Source organism: Rhinatrema bivittatum, chromosome 2 (assembly GCF_901001135.1).
Source record: "Rhinatrema bivittatum chromosome 2, aRhiBiv1.1, whole genome shotgun sequence".
Lineage (NCBI taxonomy): Eukaryota > Metazoa > Chordata > Amphibia > Gymnophiona > Rhinatrematidae > Rhinatrema > Rhinatrema bivittatum.
In genome coordinates, this window is record NC_042616.1 from 817,824,947 (window position 1) to 817,848,234 (window position 23,288).

Genomic DNA, 23,288 nt, shown 5'->3' on the forward strand with positions numbered 1-23,288 from the left:
CCAGAGACAGAGTTGTAAGGCCTTGTAAAGTGCTTTATTGCTCCATATATGGCAACAGCCCCCAATCTATTTAAATCGTTTAATTGCGTTGGTAGAGACAGAAGGCTGTTACATGATCCCTGCAAGCATTGCAGCTTCCTTCAGGTGACTGAATTAGCTTGGAAGAGATTCAGATTTGTTGACTGTGAGGCAGGTTGTAAATCAGGCAGGTTAATTATGTGGTTTCCTGTGTATGCAGAAGAGTGGGAGCCTGGGGCAAATGTCAATAACCCATTCAGATTGTACGATGCAAGAGACAGTTTGTACATGTTATTTTACAAAATCGAGCTTACCGATGCAAGTCGTCTCTCTGTGTGCAGAGCTGCCAACACAAATATATTGGATGCTAAAAAAAAAAAAAAAATAAATAAAATAAATTCAGCTAGATTAAAAACGAAAACATTACCATTTCCAAAGTCTGAACACACAGCAGTGTAAGAGCAGAAGAGCAATATTTGTAGATTTAGCCTCACGTAGAAGTCAAGTCTTATGGTTATAACACAAACAAACTGTCCTTATGGGGGTGGATCCTATGAGATTCTAGGAATAAGGTTAGGGTATGGACAAGATCCCGGGAGATTCTGGAAATATTAGGGAGAAGAAGTCTCACAGGATTCTAGAAATGAGATTCGGGTTACAGACCCCAAACCTAAGAGGAAGATCTCATGGGATTCTGGGACCCTCAAGAGGAGAGTGAAGATACAGATATATCAATATGAGAGAAGCCTGTGGGATTCTGGATTTATACCTTGTATTCTGGAAACAAAAGTGAGTAATGAAGCCTCTACAGGTAAGAGTCCGTGTTCTCTTATCCAACACTCACCAAGTATAAGGCACAGAGAAGGCCAGCTGTACGGGTCTTTGAGGAACAGAGAGACCACTTGAATTGGATCTACTAAAATGCCATATCTGTAAGAAAGCAGAGAGAATTCACTGAGAGCAGAATACTCAGGCACACAAGTGAAGCTAGAGGACAGGAGTATTCTCTTTTCTGGCCATGTGGCAGGCGTCCTTATTCTATTGGAAATGTTCTTGGAGGAGAAATCCATTAACGGCTATTAATCAAGTTTACTTAGGGAATAGCCACTGCTATTAATTGCATCAGTAGCATGGGATCTTCTTAGTGTTTGGGTACTTGCCAGGTTCTTGTGGCCTGGTCTGGCCTCTGTTGGAAACAGGATGCTGGGCTTGATGGACCCTTGGTCTGACCCAGCATGGCAATTTCTTATGTACTAGCTTTTCAGTTGAAGCCGATTTCAAGGGGAAGCATAAACTTATGCTACCATCCATGGAGAACACGAGCTACAGGTAAGCACCTTCATTCTCTCCAAGGACAAGCAGGCATAATGAGCCACACAAGTAGGACTAAGTACCTAAGGTAGCTGTCCTATAAAATAGGACAAATAACTTGAAGCAACCACTAAGAGATGGCGAACATTTTCGCCGAGACATTTTGCATTTTACATAGAATTGTCTTGGAAGGTAAGTTAATAAAAATGGGCCTGGGCCCACATACTGCTGTGGTCCTTCCACCTATGCTGTCTGATACCACTTGGGAGTGCTGGCATGGTGAAGACTTCAGTGCCAGCCCCAGACTCTGCAATCTGAGGACGAGGGGAGCCCAGGCCCTGCCTAATGGGCATGGAGTTGGGTTCTACCTCTGAAAGGACTGAACGACTAAACCATCTGTTGTGTCAAGAGTCAATATTCAAGCAGTAACGCCATGTGAACGCCTGGCTCTAACACTATGACCCCTGACCTGCCTGCACATCACAGGAGCAGATGCAGCCTGACAGAGGGTGCCTTTAGCTACAGAAGTCCCAAGTTTGTTGGGATGAATGGAAACAAAAAGTTAGGTGGACGTTCAATGGCTTCATCCTTCTCCTGCTCTTCTGCAGTCTAAACTGTGCAAGGTTTGCATTAATCCTGGGGGAATTCTGCTCAAAACACCACCACATATACATCACAGTCTGAGTAATTCATTTAAAATGTAATACAGAAAAGTTATTACTCAAAGGGCAGAATTTCCCTACGAGCACATTAAGTAGTGTCCCTTACACCTCTCTCCCTACTCCCTGGCAAGATCCTTTCACCCTACCCTCTCAGACCCCAACTCCTCCACTACCTCCTCCCCTACCACTCCAGGCTAAACTCCTTCCATTCTATCACCACCTCCCAGCCCTCCACTCCCAGAAACTCCTCACTCGCGCACACACACACCCTCAGACAGACTCCTTTTCTCCCTCGCACACACACAGGCTCTCTCGCACACACACACACCCCTTCAAAAGGGTTCTCTCACACACATGCATCCTCAGACAGACTCCCTTTCTCCCTCGCACACACACCCTCACAAAGGCTCTCTCGCATACACACCCCCCTTCAAAAGGGTTCTCTCACACACACGCATCCTCAGACAGACTCCCTTTCTCACTCGCACATACACACTGCAGGCAGGATGGGCTCAGAAGTTGCTCATCCTTAAATCATGGATTTAGCAGGCTCACTGCATGACTCTCTGATCAATAGGACTAATTGCTGAAGAGCAGAATGTAAGAACAGCCCAGTATCCCATTTCTAACAGTGGCCAATCCAGGTCACAAGCACATGGCAAGATCCCAGAGGATAGATTTCACGTTGCTTTCACCCAGGAATAAGCAGTGGCTTTCCTCAAGTCTATCTGGTTAATAATCGCTTATGGACTTTTCCTCCAAGAACTTGTTCAAAACGTTTTGTAATTCCGGCTACATTAACTGCCTTTACTACATCCTCCAGCAATGAAGTTTAAGTATGTTAAATGAAAAAGTATTTGCTGATTGGTTGTAAATGCCATAGTGTTTTTATTCTTTTGAAAGACTGATTTGCATTTCCCTGTTCCATTCCACTCATTTTCTTGACTCTCGGCCACCTCTCCTCCAAGCTGAAAAGCCTTCGTCTTTTTACTCTTTCCTAACAGTAGGCGAGACTTGTTTGGCTCCAGACACAATGCAGAGGGGACCAACATGGAGCGTCTGCTTCCAAACGCACTTTTAAAGAGGAGGGAACAATGTGAAACAAGGGGCATCTCTGTATTATGCCCAACCATTCATTTAATATATTTATCGTCTGCCTATAATCGGACAAGCTGTGCTATGTGGAATCCCCCACGGTTCTCTGTCTCCGTATCCTTTTTAATCTGCATTTGGAATCTTTTGCAAATTTAATTTCTGAATTTGAGAGTGCCTTGTGTTTTTGGACATTCAGTTGAACAACGCTCTAGGCTCCAATCAGGTTAAAGCACTGAAAATCCTGAATGGAGGAAAAATGGCCGAACAGGCTGAAAAACAGGGAAGCCAGGGTTCAAATCTTGTTTCTCCCGGTGACGCTCTTGTGATCTTAGGCAAGTCACTATCTCCCACTGTCTCTGGTACACAGATAGATCATAAGCTCTTTGAAGCAGGCACTTATTGTAATTGAATACTTATCACCATTGTACAGTGCTAAATATGTATAGAAGTGTTATAGAAATAAGTATTATTACTAATGCTTGTCTTGAGGTGGTAGTCACATGGACATAAGTTAATGTTGACTCTACTCAATCTGATGCTCTTAGGGGTCAGAAGACTGGATGAATGGACTCATGTCATTCAGTAATATCAAGAATCTCTCCACCATAGTGAAGATAAGGTATGACGACTGGGACTGGTAGTTGATATGGGGTTAACTTTCACGCATTAGATTTAAATAGTGGCCAAGTCCTGTTTTTTCCACTGTCTCAACTGTACTAAATCCATTCTTTTTTGAGCAAGTAGACTTTGCTTCCATGATTTCTGCGTTAGCAAATTCCAGATTACACTATTGTAGTTTGTTATATTTAGAACTGCCAAAGAATATAAAAGCATTTCACATTGTACAAAATTTGGCCACAAAGGTGTGCAAGTTTCAGTAAACCTTCACTGGTTGCTGGCTGCTAAGAGAATTAATTTCAACACTAGCTTTTGCCGGGATATAAGACGACCTTATTTAAGTTAGAAACTGAAGGTTTATGTACCTGGTCAGATATTACAATCTCAAAGTGATAAGCACTTCTCTCATACTTTGTCTCCAAGCAACCCTGAACAAACTCCTTAATCCCAAGTACTGCCATAAAGAGTTGCTCCATGGAGTAGCAAGAGGGGAAGGGTCTTTACCCAGTTCTCAGTAGGTCGCAGAATCTGCTGCAAGGGATGGGGGCCAAAGGCAATAACGATCATAATGCAATTACATTTGATCACTGAAGGAGAATACTACTGCAGTAGCATTAAACTTCAAAAAAGAAAATTAGTCAGGAAGACACTAAACCATCTCCATGAGGCATAGAGATGGTTTAAAAATCCTAATCTTGGAAGCCCAGCTAAAATGTATTCTGCACACATTGGAAAAAGTAGAAGAAAGACCAAATGACTGCCAACATGGTTTAATGGTGTTGTGAAAGGTTAGAAAGCCAAAAATGGCATATTAAAAAAAAAAGAAAAGCAGGTCCAAATGAGGAGCATAAGACATGGCAATGTAGATGTAAAACCTTAATAAAGCAGGCCACAAACATTTAAGAAACTTGCCACAGAGCCAAAAACTACAAATGTAAACTTTTCCCTGTGAGGGAATCAGTTGGAGCAGTATTTATTTATTTATAAACTTTTCTATACCGACGCTCATGAAAAGACATATCACACCGGTTTACATATAACTCAAGGTCGAAAATACATCAAACAGGGTGAAATTAACAGGATTAGAACTTCAAAAACTGACAGGGTAGTCAAGAAAATTAACCTTGGGGGGAATAGAGGCAAAAAACCTATGTACAGAAGAACACTGAGCAATGAGCATTTAAAACTGTAATTAGGAAGTGAAAGGTGGCATATAGAGTCTGGGGGTTAGCTTCAGTTCTTCAGGGAAACGCTTGGCTAAAGAGCCACGTCTTAAGCTTTAAGTAGATGACCAGGAGTAAAAGGGGTGCTCAGAGGAAACAACGCCATCAAAGAAACCTAAATACGACCTTTGCTTCAGTCTCTACCAAAGATACCCATAGCAACAAACCACCAAGTCCTGATGATTTTCACACCAGAGTTCAGAAAGAACTCAAATATGAATTTACAGATCATTAAAATCTACTGGAGAGCAACCAATGCAATGCCAGATCCTAGAAAGGTCTCCAGGAAACTGCAGCTAAGCAAGCCTGATGTCAGTGGCAGGCAAATGGTAGAAACTAGAGTTAGGAGCAGAACTTCTGGATATAGAGACACGTACGGCTCAATGGAAAAAACAAACTGATTTAGTAAAGTCATGCCTGTCCGATCTACAAACAAATATGAATAAAGATGATCCGGTCAATATAGCGTACCTGGATTTTCAGGAGGCATCTGAAACTCCCACATGAGAGACTCCACATGAAATTACAATGTCCTATTATGAATTGGTAACTGGTTAAGAGATATGAAATGGAAAGAAGGTCTACATGGTTAGTTTTCCAATGGAAAGAAGTAAATAGTGGAATGTTCCAGGCATGTACTGGGACCAATGTTTCACATATTCATAAATGTGAAGGAGGTGATTACATTTGCAAATGACAATTATTAAACAATGTGAGAAAGAGCAAGTTTGCTTACCGTAGATAGCAGATGAATTAGCCATGCTGTCTGGGTATGTCTTCCGTGCCACTAGGTGGCAGAGCTCTAAGTATAGCAAAGTCTTTCAGCCGGGTGCTCCCTCTTATATCCTCTCTGATTCACCTCAGGCTCCTCAGTCAGTAATAAAGCATGTGCAGGTGATGCTGGAACTGTTCGGGAGAGGCAGATGGGTCAGCATGGCTAATTCATCTGCTATCTATGGAAAACACCGTTTACGGTAAGCAACCTTGCTCTTTTCACGTAGATAAGCAGCTGAATTAGCCATGCTCTCTGGGAGGCCCCAGCTGAGGTATTGAGCTTTCATGAGGATTGTTTGTTAACTTGCTCAATACAAAGTCATTAGGTGGACAGTTCCTATGAAGGCTGTATATGCGATGAACATGTGCTCTTCTGTAGGATAGTCCTACCCATTACTGCATCATTCACAGTTTGTCCAAACAGTAATGAGATGTGAAAGTGTGCAGCGATGACCATGTTGCAGCTTTGCAAATAACAATGGGAACTTCATGGAGATGGGCCATCGAGGCTGCTAGTGCATGAACTTGGTGTGCTGTTGGAGTGGAAGAAAGTTTGCGAACACTGCTGGTAGCAAAATTGAATACAGTTCGAAATCCATGCGGAAAGAGTTCGTTTAGTCACCGGACGGCCTTGAGCGTTCGGGCTGAAAGATAGAAAAAGTTGCGAAGGCCTGTTAGGCAAAGTAGTTTGCTACTTGTAGTAGGCTAGGGCACGTTTACAGTCGATCATTGTCATTAGCATGAGGCTTTGGATAAAAGATAGGTAAGGTTATGGTCTGGTTAATGTGAAAACTGGAAATAACTTTTGGAAGGAATTTGGGGTGAGTGCGAAGAGTCACTTTGTCATGGTAGAATTGCAAATAAAGTGGATAGTGGACTAGTGCTTGCAGTTCACTTATTCTTCTTGCTGAAGTTAAAGCAACTAGGAAGAGAATTTTCCATGAGAAGTATCGAAGATGACAAGTGTCTAATGGCTCAAAGGGGGGGAGCAATAGTTGTTCAATGACTGACTATGTTAATGTCCCATGGTACTGGTGATTTTTGCAATGGATGTCGTAGACGTAGTACTCCTTTCATGAATCTGGATACTAGAGTGTGACATGAAATGGGTTCTCCATTAATGTAAGTATGATAAGCTGCAATAGCACTTAAATCAACTCAAGAGTGAGGAAGTCACCAGGCCCTCATTATAGAGTAAATGCAGGTATGAAAGAAGTTGTTCAGGTGGGCAAGTGAACGGGTCTGTTTCCGTTGTTGAACACCAAGAAGCATAGCGGAACCATTTTCTTTTGTAACTGAGTCGAGTTGAAGGTTTTCGTGAGGATACCAATATGTCCTGAAGAGCAGGAGAAATATCTAGGTGCTGGTATGCAACCCATTCAACCTCCAGGCTGTGAGATGTAGGAAGGAATGAAGAAGGTGTAGGAGAGACTCATTATCCTGGGTTAGTAGCTGAGGGCTGTTTCCCAGGGGAATAGGATTGCATATCGATAGATGAACTAGGTAGCTGTACCATGGTTGTCATGGCCAAGCTGGTGCTATTAAGATCAAATTGGCTTAGTCTTCGATGCAAATCTGTATTGTGCGGGAGATGAGAGGTATTGGTGGAAATGCATATAGTAGGTTGTGAGACCAACTCACTAGAAAAGCATCCGACGTGATCCTTTGCGAGCTCGGGTATATTCAACAGAAGTTTTCCAGCTGTGCATTTTCTGTTGCAAAAAGGTCGATTGATGGGCGACCCCAATTCCTGAATAAGCGTTGAGCTACTTCTTTGTCCAACTGCCACTCTGAGGATGAAATATCCTGCTGAGTTTGTCTGCCCTGGAGTTTGGAATCCTGGGCAGATAAGTTACCCATTCTAGTAATTGTACTGTTTCCTTGCAGAGGTTCCAAGAACCGGACCCTCCTTCCTTGTTTATGTAAACATAGTGACTTGGTTGTCATGTGAATCATGACTATCTTCCCTCGAAGAGATTCTTCGAAAGCTCGAAAGGCGTTTCTGACCGCTTTCAGTTCTAGTAGGTTGATATGTTGAGTCCTCTCGAATGTGGACCATAAACCTTGAGTTGTCAATTGCTCTAGATGAGCTCCCCAACCCTTGGGGGAGGCATCTGTGGTGAGTATTAGATGTCATAACAGTCTCAATGGCGCCCCTGTCTGCAGTGTTGACAGAGAAATCCACCACTGAAGATATGTTTTCATACTGGTTGTCATGGTAATGAGGGTGGATAATGGATGGAGAAATTGATCCCATTGGTTTTTCAGTCCCCACTGTAGGCGATGCATGTGGAGTAGTGTATGAGGGATTACATATATGGCAGCTGCCATGTGGCCGAGGAGAGTTAGAATATGGCGAGCAGATGTTATCGAAGTCTGAAGGCGATCTGTATACAGAGTAGAGAGAGCCACTGCTCTTGGATGGGGGAAGGAAAGCTTTGTCCTGTATCGTATCAATGACGGCCCCTATGAACTGTAAAGTTTGAGTGGGCTGCATATGTGATTTTTCGTAATTTATGAGGCCTAGATTGTCTAGGCAAGAAATAGTTCGTAGGAGATTGGTCCGAAACCGGGTCTGATTGGAGGCGACTAGGAGCCAATTGTCCAGATAAGGAAATATTTGCACCCCTTGACGACTAAGGTACGCCACCGCCACTGCTAAACACTTGGTGAATACTCTGGGGGCAGAGGAGAGGCCGAATGTGAGAACCTTGTATTGGTAATGTTGATTGTCCGCCTGGAAACATAGGTAGCACCAGGAACTGGGGTGCATTGGAATGTGCACATAGGCATCCTTTAAGTCAAGGGAGCACATTCAATCCTTTGGTTGAAGAAAGGGAAGGATGGATTTGAGAGAAGTCATTTTGAATTTCTCCCGGTAAAGATGTTTGTTTAGGGAACGAAGATACAGTATTGGATGCAGTACTCCTGCTTTCTTGGGAATTAGGAAATATTGGGAGTAGAATCCCAGATGGAATTGCTGGGAAGATAACCTCTGAATGCAGTTGTTTTGTAGAAGATTCTGAATTTCTTTCAAAAGAGGTTCTTTGTGGAACCCAATGTGGAAAGGTTGGGAGGGATGAGAAATGAAGATTGTAACCGTGGGCTATGATCGATAACACAAATGATCTGATGTGATATGATTCCAGGCGGGAAGAAAATTTGACAATCTTCCCCCTACTGGGGGGTGATGAGACAGCGACAGAATTCTTAAAAACCTGTCTGAGGTTTGGCGGGTTGAGGGTCCGTCTGTCTAGGGGTCCTTTTCCTTTGGCGAGGCACTTGAGGTTGGTACGGTTATTGCCTTGCAGTTGGTAGGGCTGAGGCTTGTTGTATGAAAATTGTTTAAATGGCCTAAAGGGGGGGGGGGGGGGGAGTCTTCTTTATGAACCAGAGGTAGGATATTGTCGTCGCAAAGTGGATGGCTGATGTGGTGAAATCAAGGAGATGACAGCAGTCTTCTGCTCCTTAATCTTTGATACTGTTTCAGTGAATTTTTCACTGAAAAGGTTGTCTGGACGACACAGCAAATTTGCTAATTTGTCATGGACATCATCTCGTCTGGCGCTGGAACGAAGCCATGCGAGATGACGTGCAGCAGAGCTTTTGCTGAGCCCCTGGATGAGATAACAAATCCTTCGTAAGTTGACCTGAGCAAGTGCCTTAATCCTTCCTCCATGCTGTGGTATTGAGGAGGTAAAGGCACATCTGGAAATTTCTGCTGCAGATCTGACTTAAGTGCCTGTAAATTGTCAAACAGGTACTGTGTAATATAAAATTGGTGATTCTGAATATGTGTGTAACACTGATGAATTAAAGGATTTCCTTGCAAATTCATCCAACAGCTTATGGTCCTTATGCAGTGGTATATTTGCATGAATACGAGGTTTTCGTGCCTTCTGCATCGCTGACTCAACGACAATAGAGTAATGCGGAAGTTGAGTGGAAGCATGAAAAGGCATAGTGGACAGTGGAGTGTCCTAGAATTTTTCTATCGGCTGTGTGAGAATGGAATGCTGAGGTAGGGCTATTGACTCTGTGGGAGCATCAAAAATCTTTAATATGCCCATTATTTCCTGACGTGGGTCAGGTAGTTTCCTGGTTTCAACTTTTAAGAATTGGCCAACCTTCTTGATGAATTGAGAGTAAGAAATCTTCTGGGGGTGAAGATAGTTCTGGAGGTATCTCTGCAGGTTCGGATGGGTAACCTGTGGAATCATCTGCAGAGGAATCAGTATCGTATTCAATTGGGGATGAATGTGGTACTGGATGGGCCTTGTGTACTGGATCCAGTATGGTAGGGACCACTGGAATCATTGGTAAGCTAGCCGGTTGAGGTGGAATATTCAATTTTTCAACTGATTATAAGAACTGAGATAGAATATTGGTAATTTGGGTCATAGCTTGACTAGTTAGACCTGAAGTCGACAGATTGTATTGGCTCCGTACTTGGTGGGAGAGTAGATGGGATTACATCCCCTGAACCATGACCTGGATCCGGTTGAGGTTGACCAGGGCTTGATACCAATAGAAACTATGGACTCAGATGAGAAGGCTCTATGTGAAGGAGATATAGGCGAAATATGAGAAGGTGAAAATTCTGGTTCAGGGTCCACAATTTGCAGAGGAGACATTTCCCTTGGACTCTTATGACCCGAATGGTGTTTGTGTTTCTGTGTGAAGTGCGTTGGCAATGTGCCGGTATGCGTCGACAATGCACCTTTTAAAGTCAGTAACGATGCCTCAATGTCTGTGTGTCGACGCGTCGATGTTTTTGATGCAGAGGCGTCCTTACGCCAATGCGTCAGACATCTTCTGATGTGAACAATCCTCGATGCGTCGCATGTCCTTTGGTGCGTTGATGCGCTGTACCTCTCCTGGTAGTTCGATGTTTTTATTTTCCGAGTCGGTGAAGACCTTACCGAGGCCTCAGATGGGGCATAGGAACCGGAAGTCCTGGCTTGAAGATCATGTATCTTGGCTGCCCGCTGTTGCTGGGCTCGTGGGGACATATGACCGCAGTTCTCACAGATTACTTGGTTGTGGGAAGGACCCAGACAAGTAACAGGATGTGTGGCCATCGGTGGCCAACAATTTTGCCACAAGAGCAAAATTTGAAACCAGGACATGGCATTCTTCTCACAGGTACTGAAATGAAGTGCTGCTGTTTTTCTCACTGATTTCTTTGGGGTTTTTTTTTTTTTTTACTTCAGAAAGTTTCTCTCACAGGAGAGCAGAGCTCCACGTGCCAACTGCTGCGCGGAAAAAAACTGACTGAGCAGTCTGAGGTGAATCAGCGAGGATATAAGAGGGAGCACCCGGCTGAAAGACTTTGCTATACTTAGAGAGCTCCACCACTTATGGCACGGAAGATGTACCCAGACAGCATGGCTAATTCAGCTGCTTATCTACGTGAAAATGCAGGACACTGCGAGACTAGGGAAGCGGGAATCTAAATGGCTGCTGAAAATTAATGTGAATAAGTGTAGAATGATGTGCATAAATAAGTTATGCACAGCCAGTTAAATAATAAGTTAACTGGCTCTAGACCAGGCTCGGACATGTCGCATTGTATTTAATTTAATACCCTCTTAAGGCTTCTCTTTTTCCAGCTGAATCAGCTTCCAAGTTCATGGTCCATGTTTTTATGTAACTTTTTGCTTTTCTGCTTTTGCCGCCTCTGATTATAAAAAGCTGTTCCTTATGTTATGTTATATTGATCTACCCCCTGTTCGATGTAAACCGACCTGATATGGTATTCAACCTTGAAGGTCGGTATAGAAAAATGTTAAATAAAGAAAATAAAGAAAAACCATCAACTCTAAGTATATAATGCTGGGCTCCATATTAGGTGTTCCTCAGCATTCAGGCAGCTCAATACCAATGAGTGGGTTATGCACCTCTGCCAGCAGATGGAGACAGAGTAAAAGCTAACGTCAAAACTATATAGTCCTGCCCAGACATTAGCCTGCCAGCAGATGGTGGACATTGATTTCCCTTCGGGGGATTGCCAGTGAATAAAAAAAGAAAAGTTAGAAAAGAGATATCGTAAAGATGAGACATCTATATAGCATCGCTTGCCTCCTGAGATGATACCATGCGGTCCCTTCCTCAGTAGAATGCCTTCAGTCCGGTAGCCTTGAGTGGCACACATCTACATTCCCCAAAAAGGTTTACTAGTTGCTCCAGATGTTAGTCGCACGCTAACCTCCCCTTAAAGAGGAGATCAGGAGCTGGGACTTGGACCAAATGTCCGTTGACGAATTGCATAACCAAAGAAAACATCTAGCCGATACCACTGACACAATCCCGGCTGACATCCAAAACAGATCATAGAGGGCATATGCCACATAAGCCATGGCTGCCTCCAGACTGCCACTTGTCTAGTAGAGGCATAGGAAACCTGTCCTTTTGCCTGCAAGCTCTGTACCCACCACAGGTTGAAACCTCAAACATCCTTTTTAGGTGGATCGACAACTTCCAATCCTGAGCAACCTCCAAGAGTGGCTGAATGCTCCAACCAGGTGGTTTTCTTTGTAATCTTACAGACCGAAGTATCAGCCTCTGGCATAGCTCTCCCCACCTTCAGTCTCCTCTTGTAGAGTATCCCATTCCCAGAGAACCAATTTCTTTATGTTCTATGGAACAGAAGGACTTTGGGAGCCCCCATAGGCCTTTCCTGATGGGGTCCCGTCCCCCCCCCCCCCCATCATGGTTGGACCCCAGCTGAGAAATTTTAACTCCTAACTATTCCAGCACATACGGGATCAAAGGCCACAGCTCATCCTTCCTGATCCACCTTAACCTTGGCTGCCCCTGAACGGCTCCCTTCAGGGCAATCATCTTGACCCTCGAACCCCTCTGAGGGATCTGTGTCATCAGCGTCACCACTCTGACCACCTTAAAGGTCTAGCAAACAGAAAAAAGCACTCGATACTCCCTGAGAGTCTCGCCTGCCCACCTTAGCCTGTCGTTGGGGCCCCAGAGAAGCACACTTGCCTGCTACTCCCTTTTTTGGCTAAATAAGCTTTCTGTCTTAAGAAGACAAAGTCCGAGGAAATTCCTGCCAGACTGCTGGAATCTTTCCTCATGAGTTCCCCAGGCTCATCACAGACTCTCTGGGGGTCTGCAGGGAAATCATACTCGACCGGTGATAAAGGCGAAGGGGAATCCCTCTCTTTCCCTGATTCTGCCTTTTGATTACCATGCAATGACAAAATGGCCACCATTCCGCATTTGGCAGCCGAGCTCTCTCGCCTGCTGCAGCCAATTGGGTGACAGTTTTATCCCACACTGTCTCAGATGCCGCCCCATGAGCTTCTCCTCCTGAGGCACGCACACCTGTCTCCACAGGCCCTGCAGCTTTTGCTGCATCCCGCTGCCGCCATTATGCACACAACTGCCTGAGGCACACTGGGTCAGATCAAGGGTCCAACAGGCCCAGTATCCTGTTTCCAACAGTGGCCATTCTAAGTCACAAGTACCTGGCAAGTATCAAAACATTAAATAAGTCTCAAGCTACTATTACTTATTAATTAATAGCAGTTTGTGGATTTTTCCTCTAGGAACTTATCCAAACCTTTTTTAAACCCAGTTACACTAACTGCCGTAACCACATCCTCTGGCAACGAATTCCAGAGCTTATCTATGCGCGGAGTAAAAGAATGTTTTAAATAAGCTACTTGTTAACTTCCTAGTCCTTCTATTATCTCTCTCTGCAGGCCTTGTAGCCCTCGCTGCATCCCGTGGCTGCTGCCATTATGTGCACACCTGCCACATCATGCGCTTAGGTGCAAACTCTTTTCCCCGCTGGCCTTGCAACACTTGTCGCGTCCCACAGCCACCGCCAATATGTGTGCATTTTGCGCTCTGAGCCTAATGCGCTTCATGCTCAACAGGAAGTTGCCTGCCAAGAGGCCACATTGAAGCCCCTCCCTGGTCTTGAGTGCCCAGTGGGCCTTGACCGCTTGCTCACCTTCTCCTCTGGCTCCTCCTATGACCAGCCAGTCAGCATCTGCTCCCACACTGCCTTGTGTGTTTTGTTTTTTTGGGTTGTTTTTTGTTTTTTTTTTTAAGAAGACAGGCCTGCAAAAATATCCCCCAGAAAAAAAGAAAGGGAATACTTTTCTGATGGTGATTCAGATGCCGGAAGGTCAGCAGGAGCAGTTCAAGGAGAAGGAGGGAGACAGAAGCACAGGCTTTCTGTCCCTTGATGACTTCAAGCTAAGCTAAACCAGGGATACCAACCCCCCCTGCTCGCCCTGCTCCACCTGAGAGATGGCCCTCGAAGCTGCCTAACACCTCAGGGAGCCTACACGACAATCCTGTTCTGTTTTGTTTTTTTTAATCTAACTCTCCAGACTGCAGGATTTTCACCTCTACCATCTGCTGGAGTCAAAGAAATACCGAGGGTCTGCAGGTGGCACTCTAGTTTATGTAGCAGTTTCAGAAAAGTTTTGGTTCTTTGCCTCCATCTGCTGGTAGGGATGCAAAATCCCATTTGTCTGGACTGATCTGGGGTATGAACAGGAATTGGCCATTATTTTGTACAAAGGTAGGACATGTCATGTCCTTAGGAGATGTGTTCCTAGGAAGCTGAGGAGAGGGGTCTGATGGAAAGCCTGAGGATTAATCTCCTGAATGGACCCTTTGACGAAAATGTTTGTATCAATCATTTATACATAAGTTACATCTCATACTGATTATGGAAATGGACTGTTGGACTTCCTGAGGAGGTCATGAATAAGCTCCAACTAGTTCATAATGCAGCAGCTCAGCAATTATTGTACACTCATGGAAGAGATCACTATTCTTAGGCCAATGCGTTGGTTTCTGTTGTCTATCAGATGAGATAAGATGTTAAGTGTAGTGTGATTGGTTTGTGTAGGTGCCAACAATTGTTAAACAGAAAGAACAGCAGCGAGTCGCCCTGGTTCACTATCAGCGAAAGGATTATGTGGTACTAACTTGCCTTGAAGCACAAGATATATTGCAGGGGAAGAGCTCAGTAACCCCTCACTCTAGTGTGAGCACAGAGAAGAGAAAATTTTATTTATAAAACTTAGGATTGATAAGTTCTGCTTTGGGAAATCTTAGGACTTAAAAAGGTTTGGGGAAAGGTGAAAGTGTAAGTAAGTGTGTGTGATATAAAAAGCAAGTCAGAGTGTTCATTCTAGTGTCTGTTTCTCACTCACCCCTACTTCATCCTTTGATTTACAGGCAAGAGAAACTTTCACATTGAAAATCAACAGGTTCTTTTATAACACATACTATTGCGCCAGCCCTTATCAAGAGTTTAATTATCCGCTTGTAGGACACTACCAGATTAATCAAATACACCAACTTCATGCATACCTATTCCTGTAGCAACCTAAATTTAACTAAGAACTCAACAAAATTAAGATGAAGGCAGCAGTCCAGCAGCAAGAGGGCCTTCCAGTCTTTTGCACTGAGTGTCACATGTATGATTTTTTACCCATCATTGAGAGGTTGTATGTGTGCACCCGGTAAAAAGAGCTCTTGACTCTCAGAGAACAAGTCCAAACTCTGGAGGCTAGAGTGGCAGACCTGGAGGAGCTGAGGCAGACAGAGGTACATTGATGAAACCTTAAGGACACAGTAGCCAAGTGCTGCCTTGGATCCGGAAGCTCTCCTGATTGGACAGCATCACCATGGTGTAGCAGGAAGTGATCCTGTAGCAAGAACCTGCTCTCCAGGTAATGTGCTGTCTTCTCGCACTGAGGATGAGTCTCCCAGGGCGTCTGCCCAAGAGGGAAGGCAGGGGTCAGTTGTCATTGTTGGTGATCCCATTATTAGGAAAGAAGATAGCTGGGTGGTTAGTGGACATAAGGACTACCTGATAACTTGCCTACCTGATGCAAAGGCTGCGGATCTTACGCATCAACTAGATAGGATTTAAGACAGTGCTGGGGAGAAGCCGGCTGTCATGGTACAGGTGGGTACCAACAACATAGGAAAATGTGGGAGGGAGATTCTGGAAGCCAAATTTATGCTTTTAGGTAGAAAGATTAGATCCAGAACCTCCAGGGTAGCTTTCTCTGAAATGCTCCCTGTTCCACGCGCAGGTCACCAGAGGCAGGCAGAGCTCCGGAGTCTCAATGCGTGGATGAGACGATGGTGCAAGGAAGAGGGATTCAGTTTTGTAAGGAACTGGGCAACCTTTTGGGGACGGAGCAGTTTTTCCAAAAGGACGGGCTCCACCTTAACCAGGAGATACAAAGGAGATAGAACAGCTTTTAAACTAGAACAAGGTGGGAAGCACACAGTTGCTCAGCAGCGCTTGGTTCAGAGGGAGGTATATTTGAAAGAAAAGGAGAGTTCAGGAATCCCAACAGAGGGGTTCCATTAAAAGCAAAAAGTAGTCCTATGCCTACAAGTAAAAAATCACCTGAGCTAAATAATTCCAAATGCTTCCTATTATCAACTGAAAAGAAGGCTATTAATACAAACACACACACTTTGAAATGTTTGTATGCCAATGCCAGAAATCTAAGAAGTAAGATGGTTTAAAGGTTTGAATAAGTTCCCGGAGGAGAAGTCAATAAACTCCTATTAGATCCCATACTACTAATGCCTGTAATAGCAGCTTGACTATTTTGGCTACTTGCCATGTAGTTGTGACTTGGATTGGTCACTGTTTGGAAACTGAATGCAGGGCTTGATGGACCCTCAGTCTGACCCATTATGGCAACTTATGTTCTTATGAGATTTAAGCTGTCGTCCTTAGCTGTCAAGACCCTTCATAGAGAAACTTAAAAGCTTAAGTTCCCAAGAGAATATTATTGTTATTGCATTGGGAATACATGGAGATATAGTCTCTCAAAGGAGGAAGACTGGAAGAGACAAATACGCTTGCTTTTTCATATGCTGTTCCAGTAAGTTTGTGACAATTTTGATTTAATGAATTTTCGACATTCACTGAAAACTTGACTCTTTACTTTGTCTTCCCAAACTATTGCCTCTTACTCTGTGGCTGCTGCTAGCTCAGGTTTTATTTGTTGCTGCTGTTTTAAATTACTATTGCTGTATTTTTAATTTTAGAGTTTTGCTTTAATCCCGTTATTCTTCTTCATTTTTGTCTCATTTGCTTTTTTATATTTGACCTTTGTGTTTTGTCTTAATTTTGTTTAGACCTAGTTTCAGGCTATTTGTTCAATTATTATCCTCCTGACATTATGTTTTATGTTAGACCTTGTTCTACTGCATGCTCTGTTTTTATTTTATTTGTTGTATAGAAACATTCATCATGTGCAAAATGTTGGAATAAATACATTTCAAAACAGAAAATAAAACAGCAAAAATGAAATATGAATCAAACAGCAATAAATATGAGTTAAAAACTAATATAAAAATACTCTATATAAACAATTATATAATGAGAATGAGTAAAAATGGCTCCTTAAATAAGGAAGATGAGATAAGAGGTAAGAGCTGTGTCTTTATGGTCTTCCTGAAAGCCAAGTCCTTACAAGACACAGCAGCTGATTTAGAGTTTGAACCTCTGCTCCAGCTCGTTACCTCGCTGCCTTCTTGTATCACTGCTGTTAGGGCTGACGTTTCCCTTTTCCCCCAGGATTATGGGGTCATTTTCCATTCGGTTTGTCACGCAGCCCGCTTAAAATGGCTGCTCTAGTATAAGCGGATTATAAGATTTTAAATAAAGCCATTTCTGCACGTAAAACAATGTGTGGAAATGGCTTGTTTTAGAATTGCCGGGGTTTGTGCGGGTAAGAGGATGCATGAAATCCTTTAATCCAGTCCGGTTTTCAGGATATCCAACACTGAACGTGCATGAGGAGGAGGTAATTTTCAAGAGGATTTGTGCGCGTAATTGGGCTTTTGGAAATTGCTTCTTTTACATGCATAACTCCTTTGAAAGTCACTACTGCCCCTCGTGCATATTCAGTACGGGTACACTGAAGACCGGGTTGCGACCCTCGCAATCCTGGGCAGGGTTAGCCATCACGTGCACATCCGATTGTGTCTCGGAAAATCTCCTCACACAAAATTAGCAGGGAAAACAGATGTGGGAGTTTTGCCAGGATAATGAACAGCCATAAGCTGACTCGGAAAACCACCCTCCCTACGTAGAGCCCCAGTTTCCTGGGGCAGCTCAGGGGTACATTTCTGGGGCAAACATGCAGCACCTCTGCATATCAAATAATGCAAATTTTAATTTGCTTTATATAAATAAAAATTTCCTAAGTGAGGAAGAGGGGAGAGGATCAGAGATGGGAAGGATTACAATGGAGGGAAGAGAGGAGTCAATAGAAAAGTCAGGGACTGAGGAAGGATGGGAGACGAAGGGAGACCTAGAAGCAGGGAAGAGGGGGAGTAAGAGCCGACACCAGCCCTCCTCACCCCACCTGTCCATATCCTCTCTTACTCTCCCACCCCCCACTGATCAGTCGGCAGGGGTGCGCCCTCGCCACGCGATTACAATTAAGATGCAACTTAGGGCAAGCTCTCAGTTTGCTTTGCCTGCTGAAGGGAAGGCCGTTCTGCCAGGTTAATGCAATAAGAAGGTCTCCTCTACCATTTGTTCCCTGTTATTACGTGTTCACATGGCTCCAGAAGCTGTCACTTACTTTATGAGGTTTTCCAGGAAGAGCCGGGCATTGCTCAGCACCTGCAAGAGAAGGGAGCACAGTTACACCCAGCCAGGAAAAGAGAAAGAAAACAAGAAGCGAGCTGTAGGTGAGCTCTGTATCATTGGACTAACGTGGTACGTCCGTGACCAGCCCAGTGAGGAGGAGTTACTTACCTGAAGACATGGCTGGGCAAGGAGCTCGGACACCACTGTACGTGTCCCCCACATCCCAGGAGAAAGCTAAGGCTCGGAGAAACGCCAAGAGGAAGTGGGAGGTTTCTGTGAGCACCGACATCCTGGGAGAACACCTGCTACAGGTAAGCAACTCTGCTTTCTCCCAGGACGGCAGGATGGAAGTCCTCACACATGGGGAATCCCAAACAAAAACTGGAAAAACCAGAACTCAACAGCGCCACTGGGTACATTTCTTTTACATGGCAAAAGGCCATCCTAACTTTTTCTGCTGTTTTGTTTTTTAACGGCAGTTTGGAAGGAAAACAATGGCCCTAGGGGGAATAAGGTTGGGTTCTAGTTCTCAAATAAGCTCCACAAAGGTTTGGCTAAGTTCCTAGAGGAAAAATCCATAAACTGCTATGTTGGTAATTAATAAGCAATAGAAGCTTGTGATCTATCTAATGTTTGGGTAATTGCCAGGTTCTTATGGCCTGGATTGGCCTCTGTTGGAAACAGGATGCTGGGCTTGATGGACCCTTGGTCTGACCCAGTATGGCAGTTCTTATGCTCTAATGTTCTCCAGGGCAGCAATGACAAACTCCAGTCCTCGAGGGCCACAAACAGGCCAGGTTTCAGGATATGTACAATGAATATGCATGAGAGAGATTTGCATACAATGGAGACACTGCATGCAAATCTCTCTCATGCGTATTCATTGTGGATATCCTGAAAACCTGGCCTGTTTGTGGCCCTCGAGGACTGGCGTTCACCATCAGGGCTTTAGGGTAGGCATGTTTAGATCTTTAAATCTGTCCCCATACATTTTATAATGAAGACCAATGACCATTTTAGTAGCCACCATCTTGAGTGGCTCCATTCAGTTTATATCTGACCACCAGAATTTTCAGTGTACCAAATTTGGCCTCTCCAAGGAATTATACAAGGGCAAGATCACCTCCTTTTTTCTGCTGACCAGGACTTTCATCCTCGACTCCTCACCGTACCATATCATGATCATTGGTGCTTTAGTGGGCATCTACATGGACATTTGAGATACTTTCTCCATTCATATACACCAGGTCTAATAATCGCCCTCCTTCATGGGTCTGAGGAGAGACTCTTCAAAGAAGTCCAAGATCTCTCTACTTCTAACTAAGTCTGCAGATGATAACCTTTCGAATGTGGATTGGAGTATCTTGAGTCTCCCAACACAACCGCCTCCCAATGTCTTCATCCAATGTTAGATCCCTCTGCTCTGTCCAGTGCAACCTCTTGTCCTCATAGCCCCTGCATTTGTTGCTTTGATGTTAGTTTTTACATAAAAAGAGAGTTACTCCTCCCCGTTTCTGCCATCCTTATCCTTCCTAAACAGACTATAATCTGGGATGACCACATCTCAATCATGGGATTCACATAACAGCAATACCCAAGTCTGCCTCCATCAGCAGGGCTTGCAAAGCTTTTCAGATTTCTCCTTGCTGGTTGATCCTCTGTACTGCCTCGTATCTATTCTCTTCTGTTACCTTGGTACTGGAGAGCAGACTGGTAAGCACAGGGCTTTTCTTTTTCCCCCAGACTGTCTGCTGGGGGGGTAACAACTAGCTTCCATCTCTCATCCCTCCCCTCATCTAAATGCCTGTCTACGTTTCTTTTTATGTAGATTCCTTTTCCCTGTCACAGAGAGATCTAGGACATCATTACAATATTGCCTTCTAGTGTTTCATACACAGCTTCGGTCCTCAGTATATTGAAATCTAGTTTCTGTGTGTCAGATTTTATTTTATTTAATCTTGTAGCCTGCTACCTCCTAAAACATGGTTCAGGGCAGATGACAAACAAAACTGTACAATTTCCATAACACACAATAAAACATATTCAGATCAAATTACATGAATGAATGAATGAATGAATGAATGAATGAATGAATGAATAGGAAGTAAGCATAGTTACTGCCCGCATCCGTATTAAATCTAATTTATATTCTGGTTTTCAGGGAGTGCTCCCTCAGGCTCATACCACTTCAATCTCACCGAGTATAACAGTTTGTGAATTATGATCGCTAATTTAAAACCCGGGGTTACGTGGTGATGAAAGGCACGGCCGCAGCGCTCCCAGACCACTCCACGGACGGTCACAGGGACCGGACAGCTGGTCAGCTACAAGGAATTTCAGTGTAAGAGACGCAGCCATCGCTGCCTGCCTGATATGGGAACAAAAGGTAAGAATACACCCAGGTGGGGGTCTGCCTCCGTCTGAGCTGCTAAATTAATCCTTCGCTTTGTGGGGGGCTTTTTCTCAATCCCTAGGATTTTGGACGTAGCCACATTAAGGGAGAAACCCCGACAAGCTTAACCAATCTCTAACGTTATTCCAGCAGTACAACAAGAAGCTGACAGAAGCATTAATATCACTGAGGCGACATCAGGATAAATAAAATATACAAGTCCCATAGTGTAAAAAAAACAACAAAACAAGCTGTGCCAAAAAGATGTTAAATAACACTGACGACAAAGGCAGGACCTCAAGATACCCCCTAAACATAAACCCTCCCAGCAGAGACCTCATTACCTAACTGACCCCCGAGATTTTCTACCCAAAGCCCCTGTATCCCTGCCCCCAATCCTACCAGAGCCTCCCAGCAGGGACCTCATTACCTAACTGACCCCGAGATTTTCTACCCAAAGCCCCTGTATCCCTGCCCCCAGTCCTACCAGAGCCCCCCAGCAGGGATCTCATTACCTAACTGACCCCCGAGATTTTCTACCCAAAGCCCCTGTATCCCTGCCCCCAATCCTACCAGAGCCTCCCAGCAGGGACCTCATTACCTAACTGACCCCGAGATTTTCTACCCAAAGCCCCTGTATCCCTGCCCCCAATCCTACCAGAGCCTCCCAGCAGGGACCTCATTACCTAACTGACCCCGAGATTTTCTACCCAAAGCCCCTGTATCCCCCCCCCAATCCTACCAGAGCCTCCCAGCAGGGACCTCATTACCTAACTGACCCCCGAGATTTTCTACCCAAAGCCCCTGTATCCCCCCCCCAATCCTACCAGAGCCTCCCAGCAGGGATCTCATTACCTAACTGACCCCCGAGATTTTCTACCCAAAGCCCCTGTATCCCCCCCCCAATCCTACCAGAGCCTCCCAGCAGGGATCTCATTACCTAACTGACCCCGAGATTTTCTACCCAAAGCCCCTGTATCCCCCCCCCAATCCTACCAGAGCCTCCCAGCAGGGATCTCATTACCTAACTGACCCCCGAGATTTTCTACCCAAAGCCCCTGTATCCCCCCCCCAATCCTACCAGAGCCTCCCAGCAGGGATCTCATTACCTAACTGACCCCGAGATTTTCTACCCAAAGCCCCTGTATCCCTGCCCCCAATCCTACCAGAGCCTCCCAGCAGGGATCTCATTACCTAACTGACCCTGAGATTTTCTACCCAAAGCCCCTGTATCCCTGCCCCCCCCAATCCTACCAGAGCCCCCCAGCAGGGACCTCATTACCTAACTGACCCCCGAGATTTTCTACCCAAAGCCCCTGTATCCCTGCCCCCAATCCTACCAGAGCCTCCCAGCAGGGACCTCATTACCTAACTGACCCCGAGATTTTCTACCCAAAGCCCCTGTATCCCTGCCCCCCCCCCAATCCTACCAGAGCCTCCCAGCAGGGAACTCATTACCTAACTGACCCCGAGATTTTCTACCCAAAGCCCCTGTATCCCTGCCCCCCCCCCCCCCCCCCCAATCCTACCAGAGCCTCCCAGCAGGGACCTCATTACCTAACTGACCCCCGAGATTTTCTACCCAAAGCCCCTGTATCCCTGCCCCCCTCCAATCCTACCAGAGCCTCCCAGCAGGGATCTCATTACCTAACTGACCCTGAGATTTTCTACCCAAAGCCCCTGTATCCCTGCCCCCAATCCTACCAGAGCCCCCCAGCAGGGATCTCATTACCTAACTGACCCCGAGATTTTCTATCCAAAGCCCCTGTATCCCTGCCCCCAATCCTACCAGAGCCTCCCAGCAGGGACCTCATTACCTAACTGACCCCGAGATTTTCTACCCAAAGCCCCTGTATCCCTGCCCCCAGTCCTACCAGAGCCCCCCAGCAGGGATCTCATTACCTAACTGACCCCGAGATTTTCTACCCAAAGCCCCTGTATCCCTGCCCCCAATCCTACCAGAGCCTCCCAGCAGGGACCTCATTACCTAACTGACCCCGAGATTTTCTACCCAAAGCCCCTGTATCCCTGCCCCCAATCCTACCAGAGCCTCCCAGCAGGGACCTCATTACCTAACTGACCCCCGAGATTTTCTACCCAAAGCCCCTGTATCCCTGCCCCCAATCCTACCAGAGCCTCCCAGCAGGGACCTCATTACCTAACTGACCCCCGAGATTTTCTACCCAAAGCCCCTGTATCCCTGCCCCCAATCCTACCAGAGCCTCCCAGCAGGGATCTCATTATCTAACTGACCCCGAGATTTTCTACCCAAAGCACCTGTATCCCTGCCCCCAATCCTACTAGAGCCCCCCAGCAGAGACCTCATTAACTAACTGACCCCCGAGATTTTCTGCAGGCGTAAGAGACTGAAAGCCCCTGTATCCCTGCGCACCCAAGCGTTTCCCCATCAAACCCCGCACACGCAGCTGATAATCGGACCAGCAGTACAGTTTTGTCTTTGTCAATCTGACTACAAAGGGAGTCCAATAATGATTTCAATAAACGCTCAACACTGCGCCAGTTACTGACGTTAGCAATAACCGAACTAACTCTCCCCCTTATTATGAAGGGGCAGCATC

At 45.1% G+C, this 23,288-nt stretch overlaps 1 protein-coding gene across 1 annotated transcript in view; it reads right to left on the reverse strand.

Annotated features, from left to right (window-relative positions):
- The window catches only part of DGAT1 (diacylglycerol O-acyltransferase 1), a 158,186-nt gene that overhangs the window by 79,803 nt on the left and 55,095 nt on the right, over positions 1-23,288 (reverse strand). The window contains exons 3-5 of the mRNA XM_029592288.1: positions 18,310-18,350; positions 863-948; positions 333-385 (exon numbers count right to left, since the gene is read on the reverse strand). Of these exons, the coding sequence (XP_029448148.1) occupies positions 333-385; positions 863-948; positions 18,310-18,350 (180 nt within the window). The remainder of the gene's footprint in view (positions 1-332; positions 386-862; positions 949-18,309; positions 18,351-23,288) is intronic.